We start from the raw sequence: 24,222 nt of genomic DNA, 5'->3' as shown, positions 1-24,222 counted from the left end.
CATCAGTCTATGGGTGAGCAGCAGCAAGGAGCCAGTCAAATGGCTTCTTGGTCAAAATGACACCATCGATATGTTCAAACGTTTCTGGTCTTTTCACATAACAATTGTGAAATATACTTATCAGGTGAAGAATAACACTGCTTACAAGATGTACTGGTCAACTAGGCAAAGGTTTTGACCACCGAGCCTTGATTACTTTGGACTTTTACATTCCTGTGACAACTTCCTGCCATTTATTGCATCTACAGATGTGAAAATATGCACATATTGAACGTTTTCAGCATTCGAGTAAAATGAGAGGTCATCACTGGTTCTTTCAATGATTCAGATATATATTCTCTTCATACTGAAAAGCAGTGGTCCACAGCCTCCAAGTCTAATATTACCATCATTTTGCAAGTTCCTCTCACAACGTTTGTCAGATATCCAGAAACTCTGATTTTCTGGGTATTTTGTTGTCTGATTAGATGTGATACTTGGATTCCAAACTTTCTTCACTATTTCAGAAATTATAAAATGGAGAAAATCAACATTCACATACATTCTGAGACAGAATTAGTTCCTTACTCCACAGGGTAATATTTTCCTGGTTAGAAAAAAGTAAGACAGTGAAAGATGAAGTGATATATTTTTCTTTTCAAACACTCTTGTGCTGAACCATCATGATCTCCCTTTGTATGTTAAAATGGGATTATCAAATTCCTTCCTCTAGACATAATAACCACTGCGGTACAATGATGAAATGCATCCAGACCCATGAGTTAATAAGCCCAGGTGGGAATTCAGCGAATCATTACTTCTAGCAAACAGAGTATAAAAAACAGGGGCCTCTGGGTGGCTCAGTCAGTTGGGCGTCCGACTCTGGATTTCAGCTCAGGTCATGATGTCACAGTTCACGGAATTGAGTCCTGACCAGCCATACCTAGCATGGAAACTGCTTGAGATTCTCTCACTCCCTCTCTCTGCCCCTCTCCCTCACTCTCTCTCAAATAAAAGAAATTAAGAAAGTAATTACGTTCAAAACTGTACTTAAAAAAAAACAAGAATATTAAAAACACAGTATCATCCTTTCTCCACTGAAGGATCCTCAAATGGACAATCACATGTTTCACAGAACCATTCCAGGGCCCAAGCGGCCTTGCTTAAGCAGGTCATTACTGATATTTAGCTATGATTAGGTTTATGACAGACATACTCAGTTCAGTTGTCTTTGTGAATGCAAATTAGCCAAAAATACTGCAGAAATAAGGGGTGTTTAATCCTGTGAGGATTTTTCATAACTTTTGTTTATTTGTGTGATGATTCTGTCGGTTGGGGACTATAATGGAAATGGTTGTAAAGAATCAAGGAAATTGAATCGTTAGGGGAAATAGCTGAACGCTGATATAATCAACAGGCACAGGGTTTTGTTTTATTTCTTCACTCTGAGTATTTCAGGAAATGCTTTGTTGATGCAGCCTTCATGTTTATAAACACGGTAAAATTATTCATCAGTCATCGCTGAAAAACCAATTATTTCCTTAGCGCTAATGGACTGCACAATAGACAGCCTGTCTCTCAGCACCCTGTTGTCATGACTTATTTTTTCCTCGGGGGAAACTAAACTTCTTACCACAAGTTTGTTCAATTAATCTTCTCTTGCAGGCAACAGAAAGGATAAAATTCTTTCTCATCCAGTCCATTTTGCTATATTTAATAAGATGAAAGTGACTTCTCAAATAATCCAATTTCTCTCCTTTTGATGATTCATAGGTGGAGAGTAGGAAGAGAGAACACTTCCTTTCTTCTATATTCTCATTCTGGGAAGCAAGGACTCTGGCTCTTCATTCCATCTTTCTAGAAAAAAACCCTTCCAAGTGACACAGAAACTACCTGTGGACAGGGCTCATTTATCCTCTGGGGCAACCCGCCTTGTCCAAATGAGAAAGGACTGGATGGGAACAACTAAGGGCTCTCGTTTTGCTGCCATTTTTGAAGGCCTTAGTATTTAAGAAAACTCTACTACAATTCACAGTTCTTCTGTTGCCTTAACCCTCATCAGCACTTCCACCAACACCTATAGGACTAGGTACAGTTAATTAAGAGATTCTTGGCTCCCAGAGGCAGTGGTTAATTGATTTTTCTTCTGCCATCTATTAGAACAGAATCTCAAGAACTTACATACCAAATGGTTCCAGGGCAAGTTCTATTGGCTTATTGTATGAAGCTATTAGTCTCGTTTGTTGGAGTTCTTTTTAAGTTTATTTTGAAAAAGAGAGAACACGGAGTAGGGGCAGAGAGAGAGAGAGAGAGAGAGAGGAAGGGAGGGAATCTCAAGCAGACTCCACACCGTCAGCACAGAGACCCATGTAGGGCTTGATCCCACGAACCTTGAGATCATGACCTGAGCCGAAATCAAGAGTCAGACACTTGCTTAACTGACTGAGCCCCCCAGGCACACCTCTCTTGGTGGGAGGTTTTAAAAGCTGCATTTAGAGTGGTGTGCTATCGGATTATGCTCATATTGGTCTAAATCATTCTCTCACCCACAATGTCACAATGTGCATTGTTAAATGCACCAATGCAATCCAATCCATGGAGTCGACTGCAGTCTCTCTCTCCACTAGCCTGGCGAACTCGACCAAGAAAGAGATGATGAGACACACTATTCAGGGGGCTCCCTAAAAACCCAGATTCCCCTGGTTTTCAACTCCTCACTGCACTGTTCTAGAACTGCACCTCTGAATGAGTGTCAGGTTTCCATTGTAGAAGCCACCTGCTTCCTCTTCCATCTCTAATTCTCATCCTCCGTCCAACTACTGACAAATCACAAATGAAGGGCAGACGTGGAGCCTTCAATCTTGAGGTTTCAGGGATGGAACAGTTTTGAGCCTTGATGATAGACCCTCCCCACGCCAATCCCTTCCTACGCAGTGCTGCTAGACTACTTTCAGAAGTGTGTAGCCAGAGTCCTGATACCTGCCACCAAACTTTTCCTAGCTTCCTATTCTCCTTCCAAGTTGAGGTCAGGTTACTCACTTGGGATTTCCAGGGGAGGTGGGCGGGAATAGTAGAGCAGGAATCGGGTAGGCTGGGGAGAAATGCTTCCGGCAGCCACCGCAGACAGGGGAGAGGAACAGAGCAGACAGAGGGCTAACCTATGAAGCCATCGACCGACTCTGCATTTTCCCGTCCAGGTTCTCTCCCTGCACCTAGAGTGTTCTTTATCTCAGGTCCTACTTGCAAAAACTCCATGTTAAATTCTATCTGATGTTCCTTTCCAGTTACAACACCTACTGCACTTTTTTTTTCCCCTGCTGAAGAGATTTGTTTTCTTACAGTGTCATCTCTTCGGTCTTGCCTCATTAGTCCTCTGATTATCGAGGATGACGCAGAGAGATGGATAAAGAGCTTGGATCTGACCAACATCATGCAGGTGGGACTCAGCGATTTCCAAATTCCAAAACCACATAGTTGGTCTGTATGTAATTTGCCTCATTTCTACTCTGTGCAGAAAATGTGGGCGTGTGCCCCACCTCCAACAGCCTCAACCAGTTTACAGCTCTAATAACCACGATCAGGGCTGTAGCGACGCATCCTTAAAAATCCAAGCCAGCAATCTTTTGTGTGTTGGAATGGAAAGGAGAGCCTCACAGCTGTTAATCTAATCGGGAATCATGTTGACTATACCCATCGAAGCTCCAAGGGCTGGAGAAGCTCTTCTTTCCAAATTGTAACTGCTGCTCAAGTGATAATTCCAACACTGAACACCCTGTCTTCCAGAGTCCTGGTAATCCACTGATAAAAACATATATGTATTTGATTTACGCCTTGCCTATATCCACACAAGATGGAGGACACTTTACACACACACACACACACACACGCAACTAAACAAAGACTTAACCTATCAAAATTAATTGTTCAGAGGAGGAAAAAAAAATACATACTGGACTCCTGGCACTAAAGTTACTCTGTGCATTAGACTTAAAACTCCATTTCTCTCAGCCAAGGCCATAAGGAAATGTAATTCTCGGTATCTGAATCAAGTATTCATGCTCATCGGCAGACATGACAAATGTTATCCCAGCACTCAATCTTAGAGGAAACTTACTGCATGAAAATAGAAATTCTGGATAGTCTAACGAACAATTTCTCTGACTGCAATCCTTATGAAAATTAGGGAAGGGATATTTAAAAGCACCTCGGCATTTCTATGGAATGCTAACAGAGTCTGGACATGCTGCACACTGATGCCTTAACTATTACAGAACAGAATTTTGGAGACCTAAAGCAATGGATAGGCAACACTGGGCCCTAACCTTGTCTCTGCAACATCCCAATGTTTCAGGAAAACTTCCAACAATTTCCAGGTAAAGTAGGACTGTGGATGGATTCTCTGACCTCTGTCTGAAGAGCCACGAGTCGATATTGTTGAGGAGACAGGTGCATGGAAATTTTATATTGGAGAAGACGACAGTGGAAATGACCTTCTGAGAAAACTGGGAAGTGCCGTGGCTTACGTTAAAATTAGTCGCATGGGTGTGAAATTAGCTGCTAGTTCAAGGTAATCCCTTTGTATTTGCAGGGGATTCCATTGTTAGTTTTGTCCCACTGTCCTACAGAAGGAATGGATACAATTTATTGTGTCATGAATTTCCATTGTTTGTTTGTTTGTTTGTTTTTTAATAAGCCTGGATGTATCACTAAAGAATTACTATCCGTTCAAAAGTTTCCAAAGTAAAAAGAAAATATTAACCCAAAGGTACAGTGAAAAATGTAAGTAAAGCTCCCTTTTATGTGAAACACACTACGAAACTTTAAAAGCTTAATTTTTCCCCCCTTTTCCTGTACTATCCAGCCCCTTAACAACTTTACTAAGGGTGAAAAATGCATTTAATCTTTTAACGAGGCTTTGGTAACAGCCCTTCTCCTTCAAGAACATAATTCACTTTCATATGCTGTCCTAGAAAGGATATTTCTAATCAAGTCTAACTTTTAGTTTTTGTGTCCTCATTTTTAAATGGTTTTAATTTAAAAAAAAATGGTTCTTGAAGTGTTTCATCTCAGGATCCCTTTACACTCCTAGAAATCGAGGAACACCAAAAATTTTTGTTCATATAGGTTCTATCTACATTTATGATATTTGATAGTAAAACTGAAACAATTAAAACACAACACTACACAAGCATATAACCCGTTAGCTGTTTTTGCCCCTGGAAAACTCTACTGTGTCCTTGGGGGAGAAGGAAAAAAAGACAAATGACACGTTAGTATTATTATTAAAATAGTTTTCACCCCACTGGTCTCCCTAAAGAGTGTCAAGGGTGCCCAAAAAAACCCATACTATCCTCTAAGAACCACCAACTTAGATGAACAGCTAGTAATGGCAACAATGACAGAATTGGCCCCAAGCAAAATAAACACAGGACCTTGGGGCACCTGAGTGGCTCAGTCGGTTAAGCGTCAGATTTCGGCTCAGGTCATGATCTCACACTTCATGAGTTTCAGCCCCGGGTCGGGCTCTGTGCTGACAGCTCAGAGCCTGGAGCCTGCTTTGGATTCTGGGTCTCCCTCTCTCTCTGCCCCTCCCCCACTTATGCTGTCTCTCAAAAATAAACACAAAAAATAAGTAAAATAAATAAATAAACAAACACGGGACCAAAGTGGTCGACACTCCAGGCACGCACACACGTCCCCTGGGAAGGATGAAGGAGCTTGAAGTCCATCCAGCACGGCAGCTGGCTATCCCGGGATGACTCTCAGTCATCAGCCCCTGAAATCTTTTCTACATTTTACTCTAGACACCTAGGAAAACTTCACTCCCATGCCGTCTAGACCATCTCCGAAACTGGACCAGAAGCTGGTGTTGCACAACTCACAGGGACAGTCTATCGTGCTTCAGTTTTTTCTGTGCTGAAGTCTATCTGGCAGCTGTAGGTTCCATTATGATCCACGGGACACGAGGCTCCCTCACAGTGTCTTACACAATTTATGCACAAAGATGTCCACTCTCTGGAGCTGATGAAGGAAATATTACTCATTCTATGTTTATTTTACTCGTTCAAAAATCTTATTTGCTGTCTATTCTAGATCAGATGTGCGTGTATTTTACTTATAAAGGAATATGTACTATATATATGAAATAGTATATATATGGGCAGTATGCTAACATTTAAAAAAAACGTTTATTCCTGAGAGAGAGAGAGAGAGAGAGAGAGAGAGAACATGAATGAGGGAGGGGCAGAGAGAGAGAGAGAAAGACAGAATCCAAAGCACGCTCCAGGCTCTGAGCTGTCAGCACAGAGCCTGATGCGGGGCTCAAACTCACAAAGTGCAAGATCATGACCTGAGCCAAAGTCGTCCACTTAACCGACTCAACCACCCAGGTGCCCTGCTAACATTTTATGTTAAAAGGCTGCGTACTCAATGATTAAAACTATGCGATCTTCCATTTTGTTAAAGTCTTTTAGCCAGATAAAAATCACACTGTTTAAAAATACAAAATGTTGGTGACCATCTGCAACAAACCTTTCACGTTGTTGGTCAGAGTATTAATGGATTCAACGACTTCAGAAAATCACATGGCACTCTATAGAATATATACCTCCTCAAGGCCCCAGAAATTTCATTCCAAGTTGTCTACTCAAGAGAAATGAAGACAGACATTCACCAAAAGACATGGCCAGGAAAGTTTCCAGCAGCGTTTCCAGCAGCTCTATTCATAAACACTTACAAGTGGAAGGAGTCCCAATGACCACTGTCATAAAAGGGACAAATTCTGACGTGTTTATACGATGGAATGCTACAGACCCATAAAACAGAATGAACTATGATTACACATACTATAAGGGGGACCAGGGCCGTGGCGGGGGTGGGGGGGTGGGGACTCTCCCAGAAACAATGCTGAGGAAAAGAAAGCAGACACAGAAGAGTACACACTACATGATCCCATCAATATGAAGGAGAAAAACAGACAAAATTCATCTGTGATGGTAGAAATCAAAACAACCGTTATCCTCGGTAGAGGAGGTTAACTGGGAGGGGCACTGCAGAACCTTCCAAGGAACTCGACACGTGTTAGGGATCTTGATCAGGTCAATGGCTATGTGGGAATATAGATACATAAACATGCACTGATCTATAGTTTTAAGATTTGTGCACCTCACAGTGCATATAATATACTGGAATGTTTTTTGAATATTAGGCCCAAGTTAGGAAATATCCAACGTATTTTTTTCTCCCATCAAAACTACAGAGGATCTGTGTGGAAGCCTTGAAGCATCTGAAAACCTAATGTGGAAAGTATGCTTTTAAGACCAACCCATTAAGTTTCCTTTTGAAAGCTGCAAATCAGTCTCATTCCTCTCCAGGATCTTTCCCTGGCATGGACCATTTTCCACTGTCCAAGCATAATCTGATTAGCACCTTTTATGAGTTCACAGCGGGTGTACTAGGGGAAGGTGAGCTGGCTTCACCTTTATCCTAATGGTCTTTCCAACTACATCTGCCCTGTCCCCTGGTATCCCAGAAGTAAGAGTCCTCTAGACCCAGGTAAAGAAGGAAATGGCTACAGCATAAGACAGCAAGGAAAAGTTTAGAAAGTCTTCATATTCAATGACATAGAAGGAGGCACTATTACATTAATAGCACTAAATACTGCATTTATATCATGAGCAAAATGAGGCCGAAGTTTCACACAAATAGAAAAATACTAGAAGTAAAGTCCTCTGAGGCTGACAGCACACATCTTTGGAAAATACCAGCACAACTGTCTGTCCCATTTTTTAGAAGTTTAAAAACAAAATGTATACCGTTAAAAAAGAAATTAGTTTAGGAGAGCTGTATTTTTTGAAAAAGCTATTTCAAAGTCCACGCCTATTTGAAACTATGCCTCAATTTTCACGATTAAGATGCTTTTAGTTCTCAATGATTGGGAATTTATTCTTGACTTCAGTTGTCTCCAAGTTATGGCTTTTTCTTGGTGTTTCAAGGTACTTAGGTACAACGACATTCCAGAATGGTTCACTCACAGATTCTCTGAAACACAGACCCCTGGCTTCGTGTAAACTCAGGCTCTGCCCCATGTGCCTGGGAGGCTATTAGGACTTGTCTGGTGAATCCTGGCTCCTACATCAATATCCCATTCCAGCTACAGGACTGATATGGGACATTCCCTTACTCCCCTAGACCATATTGTTCTTTCCCGGCACCCCCAGAAACACTACCTCTGCTTTATCTCCCTCGACTTCACCTCTGCAGAGACCAAATCGACAGGTGTTGGTGGCAGCAACAGACAAACCACGTGAGACCTGCACAAGACCGGAGGCAGGTCGGTGGGTCAAAAAATAGCGAGGTGGACAGAAACGTGGACTTAAGGGAGCTGGGCAACAAAGCTAGTATCGAAGGCATTTACGGGAGCTGCTATTTCCGGACAGCAAAATTCCAGGGCCTGAGTAATATACACCAAACATCTGGCTCCGACAAAAAGATCAGAAAAAGAAGGGAAAAAACAAAACAAAACAAAAAGCCAGCCATAGAGGTGTGACGCGCTCCCAGTCCACTCTATAGTATTACTGTGTAATTATTCATCCCAAAGTCTGTTTGAGTACTTCTATCTTAATTTGACTTTAAGAGCTTTCTCACATGCGGATAAAGGCTTCCAGCTCATCTTCAGAAAAGTAAGGTGTGCTGGCGTTGAAGTCTTTCGCCAGTGCACTGGGCTAGGGCTTCGCCAAGGGGTCCTCACCTCATCTGAAGAAGGAGATGAGTGCTCTAACCTACTCTACAGTGGAAACAATCTAAAATGAAGTTTTCTTCACTTTACTTCTTCGTCAACAACTTACAAGGACTTCTGCAATAAAACCTTTGATTACTTGGATGATTTTTTTGTTTCGGAAAATGGTAGGATATCCTAGCATGGGCATACGTACGTTATTGTGTCATTTATTTGGAAAAAACTACTTAAAGAAATCAGACACAGACATAGATTTCAGAACAATCTAACACGGATGATGAAGAACACGTGTTAGTGCTGAATAGAGAAACATGCTCTTAGATTCCAGAACAATCTAACATAGATGATGAAGAACAAGTGTTAGTGCTGAATAGAGAGATGTGCTCTTAGATTCCAGAACAATCTAACATGGATGATGAAGAACAGGTGTTAGTGCTGAATAGAGAGACATGCTCTAAGAAAAACCCTAATCACTACTCTCCCAAACAAAGTTATACAAGACCAAGAAAGACTGAGAAACCATCACAGGTTGAACCTAAGGAAAAAACTAAATCCAACGAAGTACCCTGGATTGGACCCTGGAACAGAAACCAGAATACAAACTACAGTGCAATTAATAGTATTGTACCAATGTTAGTTTCTTAGTTTTGATCAGGGTACCATGGCTGTACAAAAGTTTATAAATGGTCCCATAAATATACCAGGGTTACATCTAAGGGCAAGATGGATGAAAGGTATATGGAAACTCTCGATAGCGTATTTTCAATTTTTTCATAACTCTACAGTTATTTTAAGAAGTTAAAGAACAAATGTTAGTGATAGGAGAAATCTCTCTTCTGAAAATCTTGGTTAGAAAAAAATTTTAAAAAATGATTATCTTTTGTCTAGTTATGTTAGAGGGCCTCACACTCAAGTAAAAAGTTGTTTAGTGCTGGAGAGCCCAACTAACACTCACTGGGCTTCTGCGGATCAGAGCTGGGGTCAGCAGGCCAAGATGGGGTGGGCTACCATGATCAGGTGGGCAACACAACTTTAAGCTGGGCTAAGTAAGTGAACAACTTTTTCAAGGGGAGACTGCAATTTTCACAGATTTAACCAGTACAAAAATCTAGATTTTCTATGTTTACACATGTAACAAATATGATTTGGGCTAATTCTACATGTCCAGTATTTAGAATTCTAGATTCTGCCAAGTGGTTCAGTCATTACAACTAGGTACTGAGCACACCTTTCACCTTGTGTGACAAGTCTCTGAGAAGACTATTTTTAACACTGCAGAATATGCTGCTTCAAATTAAAAAAACAAACCCAACTTTTGATCACATGCTCTTTGTATGTAAACCTTATCCTTAAGAAGCTTTTGACTGTCTTGACTATACTCCTACATCTGGATGTTTTCAGTGAGACAGAGAGAGAAAAGAGAAGAAGGAGGGGGAGGAGGGGGGAAGGGGAGGAGAAGGAAGGGAAGCAAAGGAAGGACAAAGGAAGAGGAGGAGGGAGAAATGGGATGAGTTAAGAAGGAAGTTTGACTCGATGCCACTTAGAATACAATTCATTAACCACCGACAAGTCAGTAACTTCTTGCTGGTGAGCGAGCACCTATTTGTAGACTCCTTCGTTGGATACTCTTACAGTCTGTCTTCCTATTTTTAATCCAGGCAGTATTAAAACTCAGATTAACAGTTACAACAACCATCTCTCATCCTCCCAACACCCTGCCCCCAACACCAGGATGTCATTTCAACCAACAGCCTTATCTCTAAGTAAGGAGAGTTCAGGGTACATATAAACCAAAAGAGATTATTTTTTTTTTAAGAATTCAGAATTCCCTGGCATTTACGTCCTTTTATTGTAATAGTTTTCTTTCAGTACACTAAATCTTGGCCATGTTTGTGTTAGATCTACTTGCGGATTTGAGTTCTCTTGAAAATAATAAAAAAATCCATCCTCCAAGGCAACTTTGATGTGTCTGTGTTTGCACAACAGAGCAGAGCACTTGAGGAGTTTTTCCCAAACATGGAATACAATGTTTACCCATTGGACCCCATCCAGGCAAATGAGAAAACAGAATTCATCTAATTCTTTGAAAAGTACTGAGTAACTTTCAACTCTCTTTGTATGTTTATAGGAAAACCCAAGTTGTGCTATTCAGCTGGAATTGTCCTGGGCTCCAGCATAAACATTGCATCGCTTATTGTATAAATACGAGGTCAATTTTCAAATGGCATGCTTATCACAAGATTCCTAAGAAAAAAATCTTCCTCTGTTTTTAAATGATTTAAACCTCAAGATTCATGGACGGTTGGATGGATGCGTGATCGCACTCAAACACACACACACACACACACACACACACACACACACACACACACCCCAGGAACTTTTTGCAATGGTTAAAATGTATCAAGAAATAAATTTCTGGAGGTGCCTGGGGGGCTCAGTCAGTTAAGCGTCCGACTTTGGCTCAGGTCATGATCTTAGGGTTTGTGAGATTGAGCCCCACATCAGACTCTCTGCTGTCTGTCCCCATGTTTTTCTCTGCCCTTTCCCAGCTGTATCTTTCTCAAAAATAAAGAACAATGTAAAACAAAAAATAACAAGCTTGGGTGCCACTATACACATTTGCAATGAATTTTGTGCCAATCTTCGAATGACATGTTCATTCTATTAGAAAAAAATGATCAACACTGACGTCTTGATTTTTGTGACATCACCCATTTTCAGGAAGTTTGCCTGATGGGATGAAGAGAACAAGGACTTTAAGTGGGGCCTGATTTTGAATCTGGCTGTGTGATGGTGGGGACGTTGTTCATTTTAAAAACTCCAGACGTCTCCTCAAATAAGGGGAGGAGCACCCCACTGCCCTCAAAAGAGCCTGTCAAAATCACGTGAGATAATGTACGTGAAGCAGCAGGTGCAGGCCGTTTTGTTCTTGTTTGTGTTCCACCCCCCCCCCCCCCCCCGCCATTTCCCTCACTGCTATGCCAACACTCTCTCTGTGGGGGAGTGATCCCAACTCAGCCCATACTTCTGTCACCAAGCATCATGCCAGGGGCTCTCTCTAAGGGCTTCCCTTTCCTGGGAGCCATCTCCCCGCACCCCAAATCAAGCAGCAAACCAGGAGGGTCTGGCTCGGAGATGCCCATGCCCACACCACTCAACAACTAGATGCTGAGCTTTGGACTTCACCTTGGTAAAAAACCTATTGGTAAATCCATTAGGACTAACTTTATTCCAAGCCAAACCCACAACCAGGTACAAATAGAAACTAGGATGCACATTCCACTTCTTTGTCTTTTTTTTTAAATGTTTACACATTTTTGAGGGAGAGAGAGCATGCACACAGCAGGGGAGAGACAGAGACACAGAGACAGAGAGACAGACAGAGAGGGAGGGAGGGAGGGAATCCTAAGCAGGTTCTGCACTGTCAGCACAGAGCCCGATGCGGGGCTCCATCCAGTAATCTGAGCCGAAGTTGGACACTTAACCTACTGAACCACCCAGGTGTCCCTACTTTCTTTCCTTTTTGAAACGAACTGATGTTCTCTCCCCTTTCCAGGACAGATCAGATTACGCGGTGGCTGAACTCACCCTGACGTTTACTTGCCCTCAACACCATGTCCTTGCCCCACTCCAGAATTTCTGATTCCTCTCCAGTTGTGGGGAAGTAGGTTTCTATCTCAAGTGGAGAAATCCAGGTGGCCGGGATGTCAGAAGCCTACTTTTTTCTTTTCCCCAGTAGCTTGTGGCATCCTTCTGACCTGTTCATTACAGAGTCGTCTATGGAAAAGGACTCCCTCCCAGACGCCCTCAAGGAGGCTCAGTGTGAAAGATACACAAATGAAACGAGACTGGCTGCAGAAAGAGTTTGTAAGGTTCAAGACCATAACAACAGAACAGAGGAATATCAAACTGCTTTGTCACACTGCTTTAGTTTTGTGACCCCACCGCCCGGGGTGTTGAGAAACTATCCTTAGGGTCATGGGATGGAAAGTTAGCCTAGCATCCCCAAAGGACTCATCCCCCCCAGCCCAGACTCTGGGAGAGGCACATCAATCCCTGGGCTGAAGCCTCATCTTCCCCAGGATCGAACAAGATCAATCTGTAGGAAATTCATTGTTTGACTCAAATGGGAGATTTTAGCCACAAACACCGTAAACCGGGTATCTTATTATTTGTAAGGATTAGAAGGAATTTACACATGTGGAGGAAGCATGCTATATAGGAAAGTGTAGAACTTTTATAATCAATGAACAACATGCAAATATCAGAGGTGACACTTTCTTTAAAAAAAAAAAAGCCATCACTATGGAGACATCTGTGCAAATGCTCAATGACAACATGAAATTAATGGCCACTTTTATATGTATCTGCCCCTGGTGTCATCTTTGATGAGAATGCGTCTGCTACCACAAGATGTACTGAGCAGGTGGTCGTACGTGGGAGAAGAAAGCGCCTCTTCGAATGCCTTCTTTGTGATATTTCCCTTCAAATTTCAGCTACGCCAGCTCTGTTAAGCTTAATTCTAACACACGTTTTCACAATCTTCTAGAAAACCTCTATTAAAGCTCAAAGCTTAAGAGCTTAATAAATAGGTCTGTAACTTACTCCTCAAAATTAAAAAAAAAGAAAGTCTAAAATCCCTAGAACTATTTTCATAGGAGCCTTCTTTTACCATCTCTCCTTGCAAATTATAGGAGAAAAGTCTAGGGAAAGTGGGATCAGGACTCTGATGTTCCGCAAATATCTCAGGTTGATTAGACTGTACTGTTGCTCCTTACATAATTTGTGATCCCCAAAGTGGGTTCTTGATTTCTTCAGGCTCATGTGTACCAAAGCTATTCTGTTGGCAAACGTCACAATAGTCCAGTTGTTCAAAATAAGGTCACAGAACACAACCCAAGCAAGAATGGGTCTTGCTTAAAGACCACCACCTGTACCGGAGAACCTTAGGACAAGCCAGAAGCATCAATGCCTGAATGTCTGATGCCAGGAGATAGTGATCCTGGGCTCTTGATCATGTAATATCCATTTCAGAAATCATGGTGCCTGCTTCCAAAAAGGTGGTGTATTTCCAGACAACTAAAGGCCCTTCCACTGAGCCAATGCAATTCTAAGACATCATCACTTTTATTTACCACCCATCACAGTGACAGCTCTTAGGTTATTACAGAGCATTGATCTCTGAATACATACCCTTAGGGGAATGAGAGCAAACAAACATCTCCAGAGGTTTGGGGGAAGGGTACTACTAGAGAGAAAAGTATAGTGAATGAGAAACCCAGAGACACCAAGAACCAAGTCATCCAGCTGCCCAAATCTCCGGGCAAAGTAAATGCCAATCTGTTGAGAAGATCAGCAGTATGTTGGAATTAGTATCTGAGCAGCCTACAGATCTGGAAGCAGTTAAGAGCAGAGTGTACAAGCACCTTTACTGTGGCTATTGGCTCTCCCCGTGACTAGCTGTGGAACTTTAGTCTATTTAGTCTTTGGCCTCAGTTCTCTCTTCGGTAAAACTGAAATTACGTTAGCACACACTTTATAGATTCATGTTGAGGATTCAGCAGCACAGTTAATTCATCTCAAGTGTTTTGAAAACTCTTTGGCACACTCTCATACATTTGCTAATATTACCTTATTTTGTTTATTTCTGATTATAATCCCTCAGGTGGGAGGATACCCTATTTTTTGGTTGGTAGAAACTGAGCTTAAGTTTAAAGAAACTTGCCTAAGGGTGCCTGGGTGGCTCAGTCGGTTAAGCAGACGACTTTGGCCCAGGTCCTGAGCTCATAATTCCAGAGTTCGAGCCCTACATCGGGCACTCTTCTAACAGCTCGGAGCCTGGAGCCTGCTTCAGATTCTGGGTCTCCTTCTCTCTCTGCCCCTCCCCTGCTCACACTCTGCCTCTCTCTCTCTCTCTCTCTCTCTCTCTCTCAAAAATAAGCATTAAAAATAAACTTGCCTAAGACTACTTACCTATAAATAGTGAAGCCAGAATTTAAACCCATTTTTCTCACATCACTAAATCAAGCAAACACTGAAATATTTGAAATATGTATTCTATCTTCGTCTTATGTTCTAGATCAGCAACTGCCCAGAAGTGGTCTCCAGATTGGGATCAAGAGCATTGGCAGGGAAGTTGTTAAAGATGTCAATTTTCGGCCCCACCCCCATCTGTCATTCAAAATTGCCATGGCGAGTGCAGCTGTGTGCTGTTACTTTCTCCTTTTATGGGGGAACAGGACAACGTTAGCAGGAGGATGAAAGAATGCCCTAGAAGAAGGAAGAGGTCACAGGGACAAAAGGCATAGCACAGGGAATACAGTCAGTGATACTGTAATAGCATTGTGCAGTGATGCACCCACACTTGTGCACGTATAGATGTGGGATCACTAGGTTTTGCACGTGGAACTAACGTGTGTCAACTATACTTCAAAAACAAACAAGAAATTAAAGCCCCAAATATTCCAGAGAATTGTGCAACACTGGAAGATGGTGGACAATTTTACCCGAGATTTTGAACAGGAGTCCATTGACACAGTAGGACAGCTGAATTTCCCATTTTCCTAGGGGCACGGGGCTGAATGTATGACCAATTTCTCATGGGACTTTGGGCATCTCAACAAATCTAAGCCTCAGTGGCCTCCTACGTGAAAGGAGGGGCCTGTCTTATCCCCTTACACAGTTCTATTCTACACTGCCAACTCTGAATGGACATCTCCCTGACTCTACTTTTGTAAGGGTGATGTAGAATAAAATAGAAATCTCAGAAATAAGGTAGCCTGTTGAATTGAGTTATAAGAAAATGAAATTAGCAGGTTCTCAAATTAGATCCGAGAAGGGAAATTTGTAAGGGTTTTAGAAATGTCAGTATCCCAAGATTGAAAAACATGCAGAATATAAAAAAAAAAGTCCACATAATATCAAATTGGTTACGTAAGTACATTACTTTTGGGGAGAGGAAAAGAAGACAGTATTCCTAACCTGCCCCACATCAAGTTCACCACAGTAAGGAGCTTCCTTCAGAAGATCTGCTGGGAGCCGCAGTCCAGGCATGACACAGACCTCAGGTCTTAGATTTTTCTAAATCCCATTATTAGATTCACGTGTCTCATTCATGTATCAGACCAAAGATGTGAAGACGCATCTTCATAGGCCCCTGGCAGGGGAAGGGGGTAGTGGTGGCCAAAACTACCAGATGATAAAAAACGTCAAGCAATGGAAGACAAGTTTCAGTAAATTTCAGTCTAGGTATAGACGATAGACAGGAGTCACCAACCCAACCCAAGGTGAGGTTATTCTCATAGTGAAAGTCATTCTGATCCCAACAGGGGAGCATGACGTTTCAATGCAAAGTCATCCTTTCTTTTGGGACGTGAGTGTCACTTACCTAATGTGCACATGTAAGTAGCATATGTATTCAATTACACATTAGATGTATATACAAGTAGTACTGTTTCAGAGGAGAAAAGGCAAGAGCAAACTAGAGTTGAGGTTTACTCCCCAAGGATGGAAGTAAGGAATACGTCAACTACACAGCATCAAATAGCAGAAGGAAGCACTATCTTGGTAGCTCCTTGATTTACCGAAGGCCCACTCCTCACCTTGACTCCTTGGATGTGGATGCTGTAAGGCCCTCACCGGGGCGATCAGCTTTGGGCTTGGTTATCACTTAGCTTCCATTAATCAGAAATTGCCGGAGAAGATCCACACCACATGACCGGGAAAATACCTCCAAGTTCTTTATGCTGGGAGAGTCCTCTGGGAACCAAAAAGTTTTACCAAAGACCTTCAAAAATCTCCTAACTTTCTAATTCTGTATTTTCAGAATACTGTATGAAACTTGGTGATTAACAGCAGCAATGCCTTTTTCAACTCAGAAAAGGGCAAAGCAGAAATTTCTAATTATCTGAGAGAGATCAGATTTGTTTTTTCCCTGCCCCACCAGACATACTCCCTGTGCTATGCTATACAGATCACCATCGGAAAGACTCCCATTCGAAAGGAGAAGAGTCTCCCGGGATGTGCTCTGCTGGGAGGGGCCATGGCGCAGGAGGGCAACGAAAGATGGCCAGCCCTGGGGCTGTAGCAGAGAGAATCAGAGAATGAGGGACAAGAGGGAGAACACCACGAATCCAGGGAAACCCATAGCAGCCCCAGAAAGCAGGGCTTCGAAGACCACACTCAAGACCCAGGCTTCCCCTTAGGGGGTGGTAAGCAGCTAAGGACAGACTTTGGGCAGGAAGAGGACATCACCACTCCTGCCTGACCAAAAGGTCCCTTTGTGAATGAAGAAAACATTTTCTGAGGGTGAACAGGATCCAGAGAGTACCTTAAATTCCAAATGGTCCCTGCTGTTCTCTCCTTTGTCAGCGAGGCAAGTAACAAATAGAGGGTGATGGTGTCACCATCATAGTCAGCTCAAGGCCATGAGCAAACCCAGTCCCTACCTCCCCACCCAGTGGCCACACGGCGGCCTTCTGCTGCTCCTGTGGAAAAGGGGCCAGAGCCGAGAGCAGCACAGGAAAAGTGTGCAGCAAAAGCCAACACGAGTTAACTCGGGCAGTTATTTGTCTCATTTTTCAGAGTCCATCTCAAAAAGCAGCATTTTCCCATAGCCCAAGATGACGATGGTCACAGCAGCAAAACCACCGCAGGACCTATAGCAACAGTGCCCTGCTTAGCAGCCCTGCTAAACCCTGAATAGTATCTTGTGTTTTTAATTTTTTTTTTCTCTTTTTGGCTTGCCGAGGAACATCTGTGTTTACATCAGGGAATGTGAAATAGAGGCACGAAAGGAAAAATGGCTAAATATGATTAAAGAGGTAGAATCCGAGTTAGATGTGGCATTTAATCCGTGGAAAGGGAGGCCAGACCCCCTGATGGGGAGCTCCAAAATGGGTAAACACACCAGAATGAAAATAAAAACCAACTCTGACAGCGGAGAAAAATCTTCCCATTTCAGCGCATTTATATATGCCCAGTGTGTCCCATTTCTGGCCCTCACAGCTTACTGCTTGTTTAGAAACATGAACAGGATGAGAGGCATATGGGCATGAGCAGACACGGAAGACCATTCTTTAACCTGAGCTGTTGCTGTTCTGAATATCACAATTCCTTTAACTCCTCAATATGAAGTATAAGGTGTGTATGGGAGAAAAATGGAGATGGACTTTTTTTTTTTTTAGCAAGCACATTAGAGAAAAACACCCCTTTTCCCTGTACACACAGGTTGCTACAGGCAAATTTCAAAGCATTGAGTCCACATTTTTATTTTATTACGGTGAGACTTGCTACACAGGAAACCCTAAAGGAAAAAGTTGATTGACTTGACTACATAAAGCTTAAAAAAAATTTACATGATGTAAAAGAGTGGTATGCATGTTAAAAAAAAAAATCAGTAATAGGGAAATGAACAATTCTTCAGTCAGGACAGAAATGTTAATTTTGGTCATCTTAACTTTTTGACACTATCATTTCCTTTGGGGAGGGTATACACACTTCTTAACAGCCCTGCAGAATAAGTGGTAGCAAAGAGAGATAACCTGGGAACATGGAGGAGAAAACAGTATTACTCGTTTAGCTTCATCAGTGTACAACCTGGGCAACAGTATAGAGGCCAAGCTTAGAAGATGCCTATGCTTGGTTTAATACTATGCTGTCAGGGTTTTGACATTTTTTATTTTCCAAAGAGAGGGAGAGAGACAGAGAGACAGAGCATGAGAGGGGGAGGGGCAGAGAGAGAGAGGGAGACAGAATCTGAAGCAGGCTTCAGGCTCTGAGCTGTCAGCACAGAGCCTGATGCGGGGCTTGAACCCACGAACTGTGAGATGATGATCTGAGCCAAAGTTGGACCTTAAACGACTGAGCCACACAGACATTTTTTTAAAAGGAGCTCCCAATTTTCATTGGTCTCTGGGCCCTTCAAATTATGTATTGATCCTGCCCTTAAAGTCATACTAACTACCTATCTACAAATCAGTAAGTTTTGTGCCAAGACGAGCACCAAGATGTTTATGACAAGTTTATAGTCTCAGAGTAGAAGTTCAATAGTCAGGTTATAATAAAACAAAGTAGAGAATGAGACACATGATAGAGACAAAGCTCAAAAAAGGAAAATATTACTTCTTGGTGGAATGAGGTTAGTATCTTTGCAAGAGGCAGGTTTTAGTTGTATCTTAAAAGATTTTAACACTGATGGGAGGTGGGGGGAAAAAACAAAACAAAGCAAAACAAAACAACAATGATGACCACAGAGGCAGTGAGCTGTATCAGGGTCCAAGGACTGCCTGGGCACAGTGAATTGTCCGGTTTGCCTGGGGCAAGAAGAACGCAGGCAGGAAAGCAGGTGGTGGTTGGCTGTGTGAGGGCCTTGAACTTGCAGCTAATGAGGCCATGCATAATTCAAGAGCAATTGCGAGCCACTGAAGGGTCAGAGAGAACCGGTTAACCACAGTCATAATTAAGGAAGATTAAAGCTGGCCCCAGGCATTGATGGTCCCTTGGTCACCTCTCTGGACTCCCATCCCAGCACCGTCTTCACAAATGGTGAGGACTTGACTCTTTAGACAGTAGATGGATGGAAAGTAAACGTCTGCACCCACCTCTAACTCAACCAGTTAAACTTCACCTGCACTAAGCTGGCCAACATGATACATTCCCACCCTCTGGAGAACCAACTTTACTTATTGAAGGTTTGAATCAGCAGAGCAGATAACACAAATTTAGGTGAATACAAAAGATATAAGAGTATATGCAGATTCAACTAAAAACAAAAATCCGAACAAACAAAAAACCCCAGCAACAACACAATGAGACTTCATTGCCTGAACCAGCCCCTCTTAGAAAAACTTATGTGGGTCATGAGCACTGACACCCCGTTTCCTTGAGAGAATGGAATTATGGAAATCTATGTCGTAAGTGCCCAATGCTTAGGTACCTGAGAGCTTAGGTAGGCTCTGTCCTACAGGTAAGAATTTTATTAATTACCAATCGGGATCTTTCTCTAATACGGTTCCATCAGAAGAAAACAGTAAATTGCACTTTAAGTAAAAGCTTAAAAATGATAATTTATTCTGTCTCCATCTTTCTCTCTTGGTCTCTGTATTCTTTCTATTCTCTTTCTCACACACATACCAGTATAGACACACGCATATGTATCAACAAACACACGCAAATATAGATACACACACACACACACACACACACACACACACAGACGGCATCTGAATAATTTCCTTGCGAACTGTACTAAATTCCAAACAAAAGTACATTTCCACGTCTAAATGTTTCACCCAATCATGTTGAAGAAAAATCCAACACCCTGATAATTATATTTTAAAATTACCACTTGACATCAAATTAGAGTTTTATTGTTCCTTTAGCAAGAACGTAAAGAACAAATTATGTGGAAATCAAATATGCATAAACAATGAATCAGAAAACAAATGAACTACATAAAATACTCAAGTAAGGAATATTAAGATTCCATTGTAAGAAAATTCCACAGGTATCTGTTATGATGTATCACTGACCCAAAATGCGATTTCGATTTTCTACCTCCCCTTAAACCATTTCTTTCACAAAAACAAAAAAAAAGCCATGAAAAAACCAGCTTGATATTCTAGCTCTAAGAATATGATTGTAACAGATAATACGCCCCTCTTTAGCAAACGTAATCTGTACGTTATTACTTAAGGATGGTTCTGTTTTCAACGAAAAAATACAAAATAGCGACTTATTGGAAAAAAGTCAGAGTTGTCAATATTCTTTTTAAGGATGAAATAATGTATTTTCTTTAAAATAAGCTTAGAGACAAAGAACTGCATTTCAGTGAATATCGGTGTATTCTTAAGAAATGAAAAGCTGTTTTTTATCCCAGTTCCCATGCTATACTGAATCATGAAAATATACAATATCAAAAGAAAAAAAAACTTTTGATATTTGAGAACTACAACAGAAAATGAACTTAAGTGGGGAAATGAAACTTGGGATTAAAGGATAATGAGCTTTTGGAACTTTTCCATCTTTGTCACCTGATCTTTGACACGGAATCTTACACAAGAGACGATGCAGTCCGGAGAGGTACCATCAACATTTTAATCGATAAATAGTTAGGGATGAACTCAATACCCCTTTTTTGTTCAAGCAAATTCTCCTTTGTTTCTCTGACCCACACTCCCTGAGATAATGTCCCAAGTTGTGACTTCATCACTTAGCATGGAAACTGGTACCAGAACCAGAAAGAAGAAGCCAGTCCAAAGTCTCATGCTTCTACAAATTTGTAGGCTATCAAGACTGAAATGAAAGGAAAAGGCTTCCCTGAGCTGCCTGTCCAGAAAGAGGGTTGAAAAGACCATAAACGCCCTCAGCAGGAGAAAATAAAGCATCCTACCTTTTTAAAAATTCCATATACTCGGTGTGTTTGATGAGTCCTGTCCTCATCATGATGGTTTGAAAACATTGTCGATCGATGGCCCAGAGTTTCACATTCACAAGAGCTGGAGAAAAGAAAAAGAAAACAGGAAAAAAAAAATTAGGCAATTTCAACTGTGAACCCCATCATGCAGAAGGGATATGAGTGATTCAGGAGAAGTATGGAAATAATTGACCTTCATTTACAGCTGGTACCCATCATGCTATCCCATTTTGTTAAGAAAGTCAATGTTCCCACTGGCATAAGGTAGTTCATAATTGTCCATCTAGTATTATTGTCTAAGAGGAAGATTCCAGTTCTCTTCTGCCCTTAAGGGAGGAGAATGCCTAAGTCCACAGTGAAAAACTTTAGTGCTTTCCAGACTATCTATGAAGGACATCACATGGAAGCAAAGAAAAATTCACAATTAATCACAACACGCCCTGGTAATTGCCCAGAATGGTGTTAATGACTCAAATGATCATGTTTTACTTGTAAAAACTAGAAATGAAAACTCCATTTCCAGGTTTAGGGCTGAATTTAATAGGATAGAAATAATGACTTCACCATGATTTCTACATGGAGCTCATATTTTACAAATTATAACCTGTGCCCGACGCTGTCCTGTGAAGTTCTCTGAGATCTGTTTGTTGAATTTTAGTGTCTAGTCTTACCTACGACTGCCTTTGACAATGAATAATAGTGTTCAAACTGAGTATCACGGAATTACACCGTGTGAGCTACTGAGCACACGACTAAGAGACAAGTTTTGGAAAAAGGTAGATGCTATAGAGTAACAGAACCACCCAGTAGGATAAACTTTGGTTTTAAAAGAATATACTAAAAATCTCGGTAACGATCTATGCAATGGGCATGCAAGACACTTATGCTCTCCATTTTTATGTCTGTTTGCAAGTTTTCCTAGTAGCAAACACTTTCTGTTAGCATACAAATAGAGAAAGCCAATTCATAGGTCATACTGCTGGGGAGTGGGGTACCTAAGGGCTGTGCGGGACAACTGAGTGGAGACAGTTTATAGTTTAAGGAGCCAAACACACAAAGACTGAAGAACACAATTCTCTCTTCTTCCCAGTTCTCAGAGGCAGCCCAGTGTGGAATGAGATCTGGGGGGAGGGGCCAGGGGCAAATGCTGAGTATGAGGCCATGGGTGTGCCTTGCAGGGAGGGACTGGGAGTAACACACAAAGCAAACGGGGAAAATATGAGAAAGAGAATGCTGTGTTCTAATGTAAACCCTTATCTTCGAATTGTACCTAATTTTTCCTCGCAAAACTGTTTGAAGCTAAGGAACTAGAACATGACTTCTCTCTGGGCCAGCTCTTCATTGAAAAAAGAAAAAGGATGCTTGGTTAACTAGAAAAGGAACAAAGCAGCAAGGACCGGTATGCGCATGGCTCCGCTCCAAGTATCTTTTAAAAATGAGCCATCAGCAAAAACAAAGATCCTCACACAGGTGCTCTCCCAGCCACATTCAAGTTCCCCTGCCAAATCCGGGCTCCTTTCCAGAACACCTGTTTGCTTGAGACAAACCCAAAGACTGGATGATGCAACCACAAAGGACTGCCAATTCAGGAAAAGATTCACAAGAAGGAGCATCTTTATATAACTGACAGAAGCGGAGCTAGGAGGGAGACCGAGGAGGTGACGTCCTGTGCGGGGAGAAGAGCCTGGTGGGGGGGGCGGCTTGGGCTGGGGGAGTCCAGGCAAGGATCAGACAGACAGGAATGGCTGAGATTCTGCAGGCTTCTCTGATCTTTGAAAGCAGGCTGCTTCGGGGCCCTGGAAGTCAGGCATAGGAAGCGGGGATTAATGCGATGAACAAAACAAAGCTATTAGAGATCTTAAAGACAAAACACAGCCAAGAACCTGAATTTCATTGAAAAAATTTTTAATATGAAATTTATTGTCAACTGGTTTCCATACAACACCCAGTGCTCATCCCAACAGGTGCCCTCCTCAATGCCCATCACCCCCCTTCCCCTCCCTCCCACCCCCCATCAACCCTCAATTTGTTCTCAGTTTTTAAGAGTCTCTTATGGTTTGGCTTCCTCCCTTTTTTTTTCTTCCTTCCCCTCCCCCATGGTCTTCTGTTAAGTTTCTCAGGATCCACATATGAGTGAAAACATATGGTATCTGTCTTTCTCTGTGTGACTTATTTCACTTAGCATAACACTCTCCAGTTCCATCCACGTTGCTACAAAAGGCCATATTTCATTCTTTCTCATTGCCAAGTAGTATTCCATTATGTATATAAACCACAATTTCTTTATCCATTCATCAGTTGATGGACATTTAGGCTTTTTCCATAATTTGGCTATTGTTCAAAGTGCTGCTATAGACATTGGGGTACAAGTGCCCCTATGCATCAGCACTCCTGTATCCCTGGGTTCAATTCCTAGCAGTGCTATGGCTGGGTCATAGGGTAGGTCTATTTTTAATTTTTTGAGGAACCTCCACACTGTTTTCCAGAGCAGCCACACCAGTTTGCACTCCCACCAACAGTGCGAGAGGGTTCCCGTCTCTCCCCATCCTCGCCAGCAGCTAGAGTCTCCTGATTTGTTCATTTTAGCCACGCAAAGAACCTGAATTTCAGAACACATCAGAGGTAGGCCACCATTTTTCGACTGCTTACAAGAAAAATACATTCTGTGTTCAGCATCATTCTTAATGGTTCCCAGGGATTTCCAGTAACCCAAGTCTCCCTCCAAAGGCTGAATTAGGAGACATCAACCAATTCTGTTATTCTAAAGATCAGGGGCAACATGACGACGAGTACTATCACATATACACATACGGTACTGTACCTCAAAAGACTCAGTAGAGGCAGAAGGTCTAAGTGGAGTGAAGCATACATACATACATACATCTAAGACCCTGCCCTGCAGGAAGACCTCACTTAGCACGTCTCCAGCAGCAATATGTAAGAATTTCCATTACAGGCTCTTAAACCAAGAGACAGGAATAGTAGGTACTAAGCAGAGGCCACAGTACCCACGAGTCAAGCGACGAGGGTCGGGGTGCATGCATGCACACATGTGTTGTGACCAAGTGACCCGCAACGTTTTCTGTCT

The 24,222-nt window shown here is 42.0% G+C and overlaps 1 protein-coding gene across 4 annotated transcripts in view; it reads right to left on the bottom strand.

Moving 5' to 3' along the window:
* Positions 1-24,222, bottom strand: part of PRKG1 (protein kinase cGMP-dependent 1) — a 1,240,511-nt gene that overhangs the window by 434,446 nt on the left and 781,843 nt on the right. For all 4 annotated transcript variants that reach the window (XM_027049866.2, XM_027049865.2, XM_027049867.2 and 1 more), the window contains exon 4: positions 21,111-21,216. In XM_027049866.2, the coding sequence (XP_026905667.1) occupies positions 21,111-21,216 (106 nt within the window). The remainder of the gene's footprint in view (positions 1-21,110; positions 21,217-24,222) is intronic.

This window comes from Acinonyx jubatus, chromosome D2 (genome assembly GCF_027475565.1).
Source record: "Acinonyx jubatus isolate Ajub_Pintada_27869175 chromosome D2, VMU_Ajub_asm_v1.0, whole genome shotgun sequence".
Taxonomy (NCBI): Eukaryota; Metazoa; Chordata; class Mammalia; order Carnivora; family Felidae; genus Acinonyx; species Acinonyx jubatus.
The sequence above is the reverse complement of the archived record's forward strand: the minus strand, read 5'-3'. Positions and strand labels throughout refer to the sequence as shown.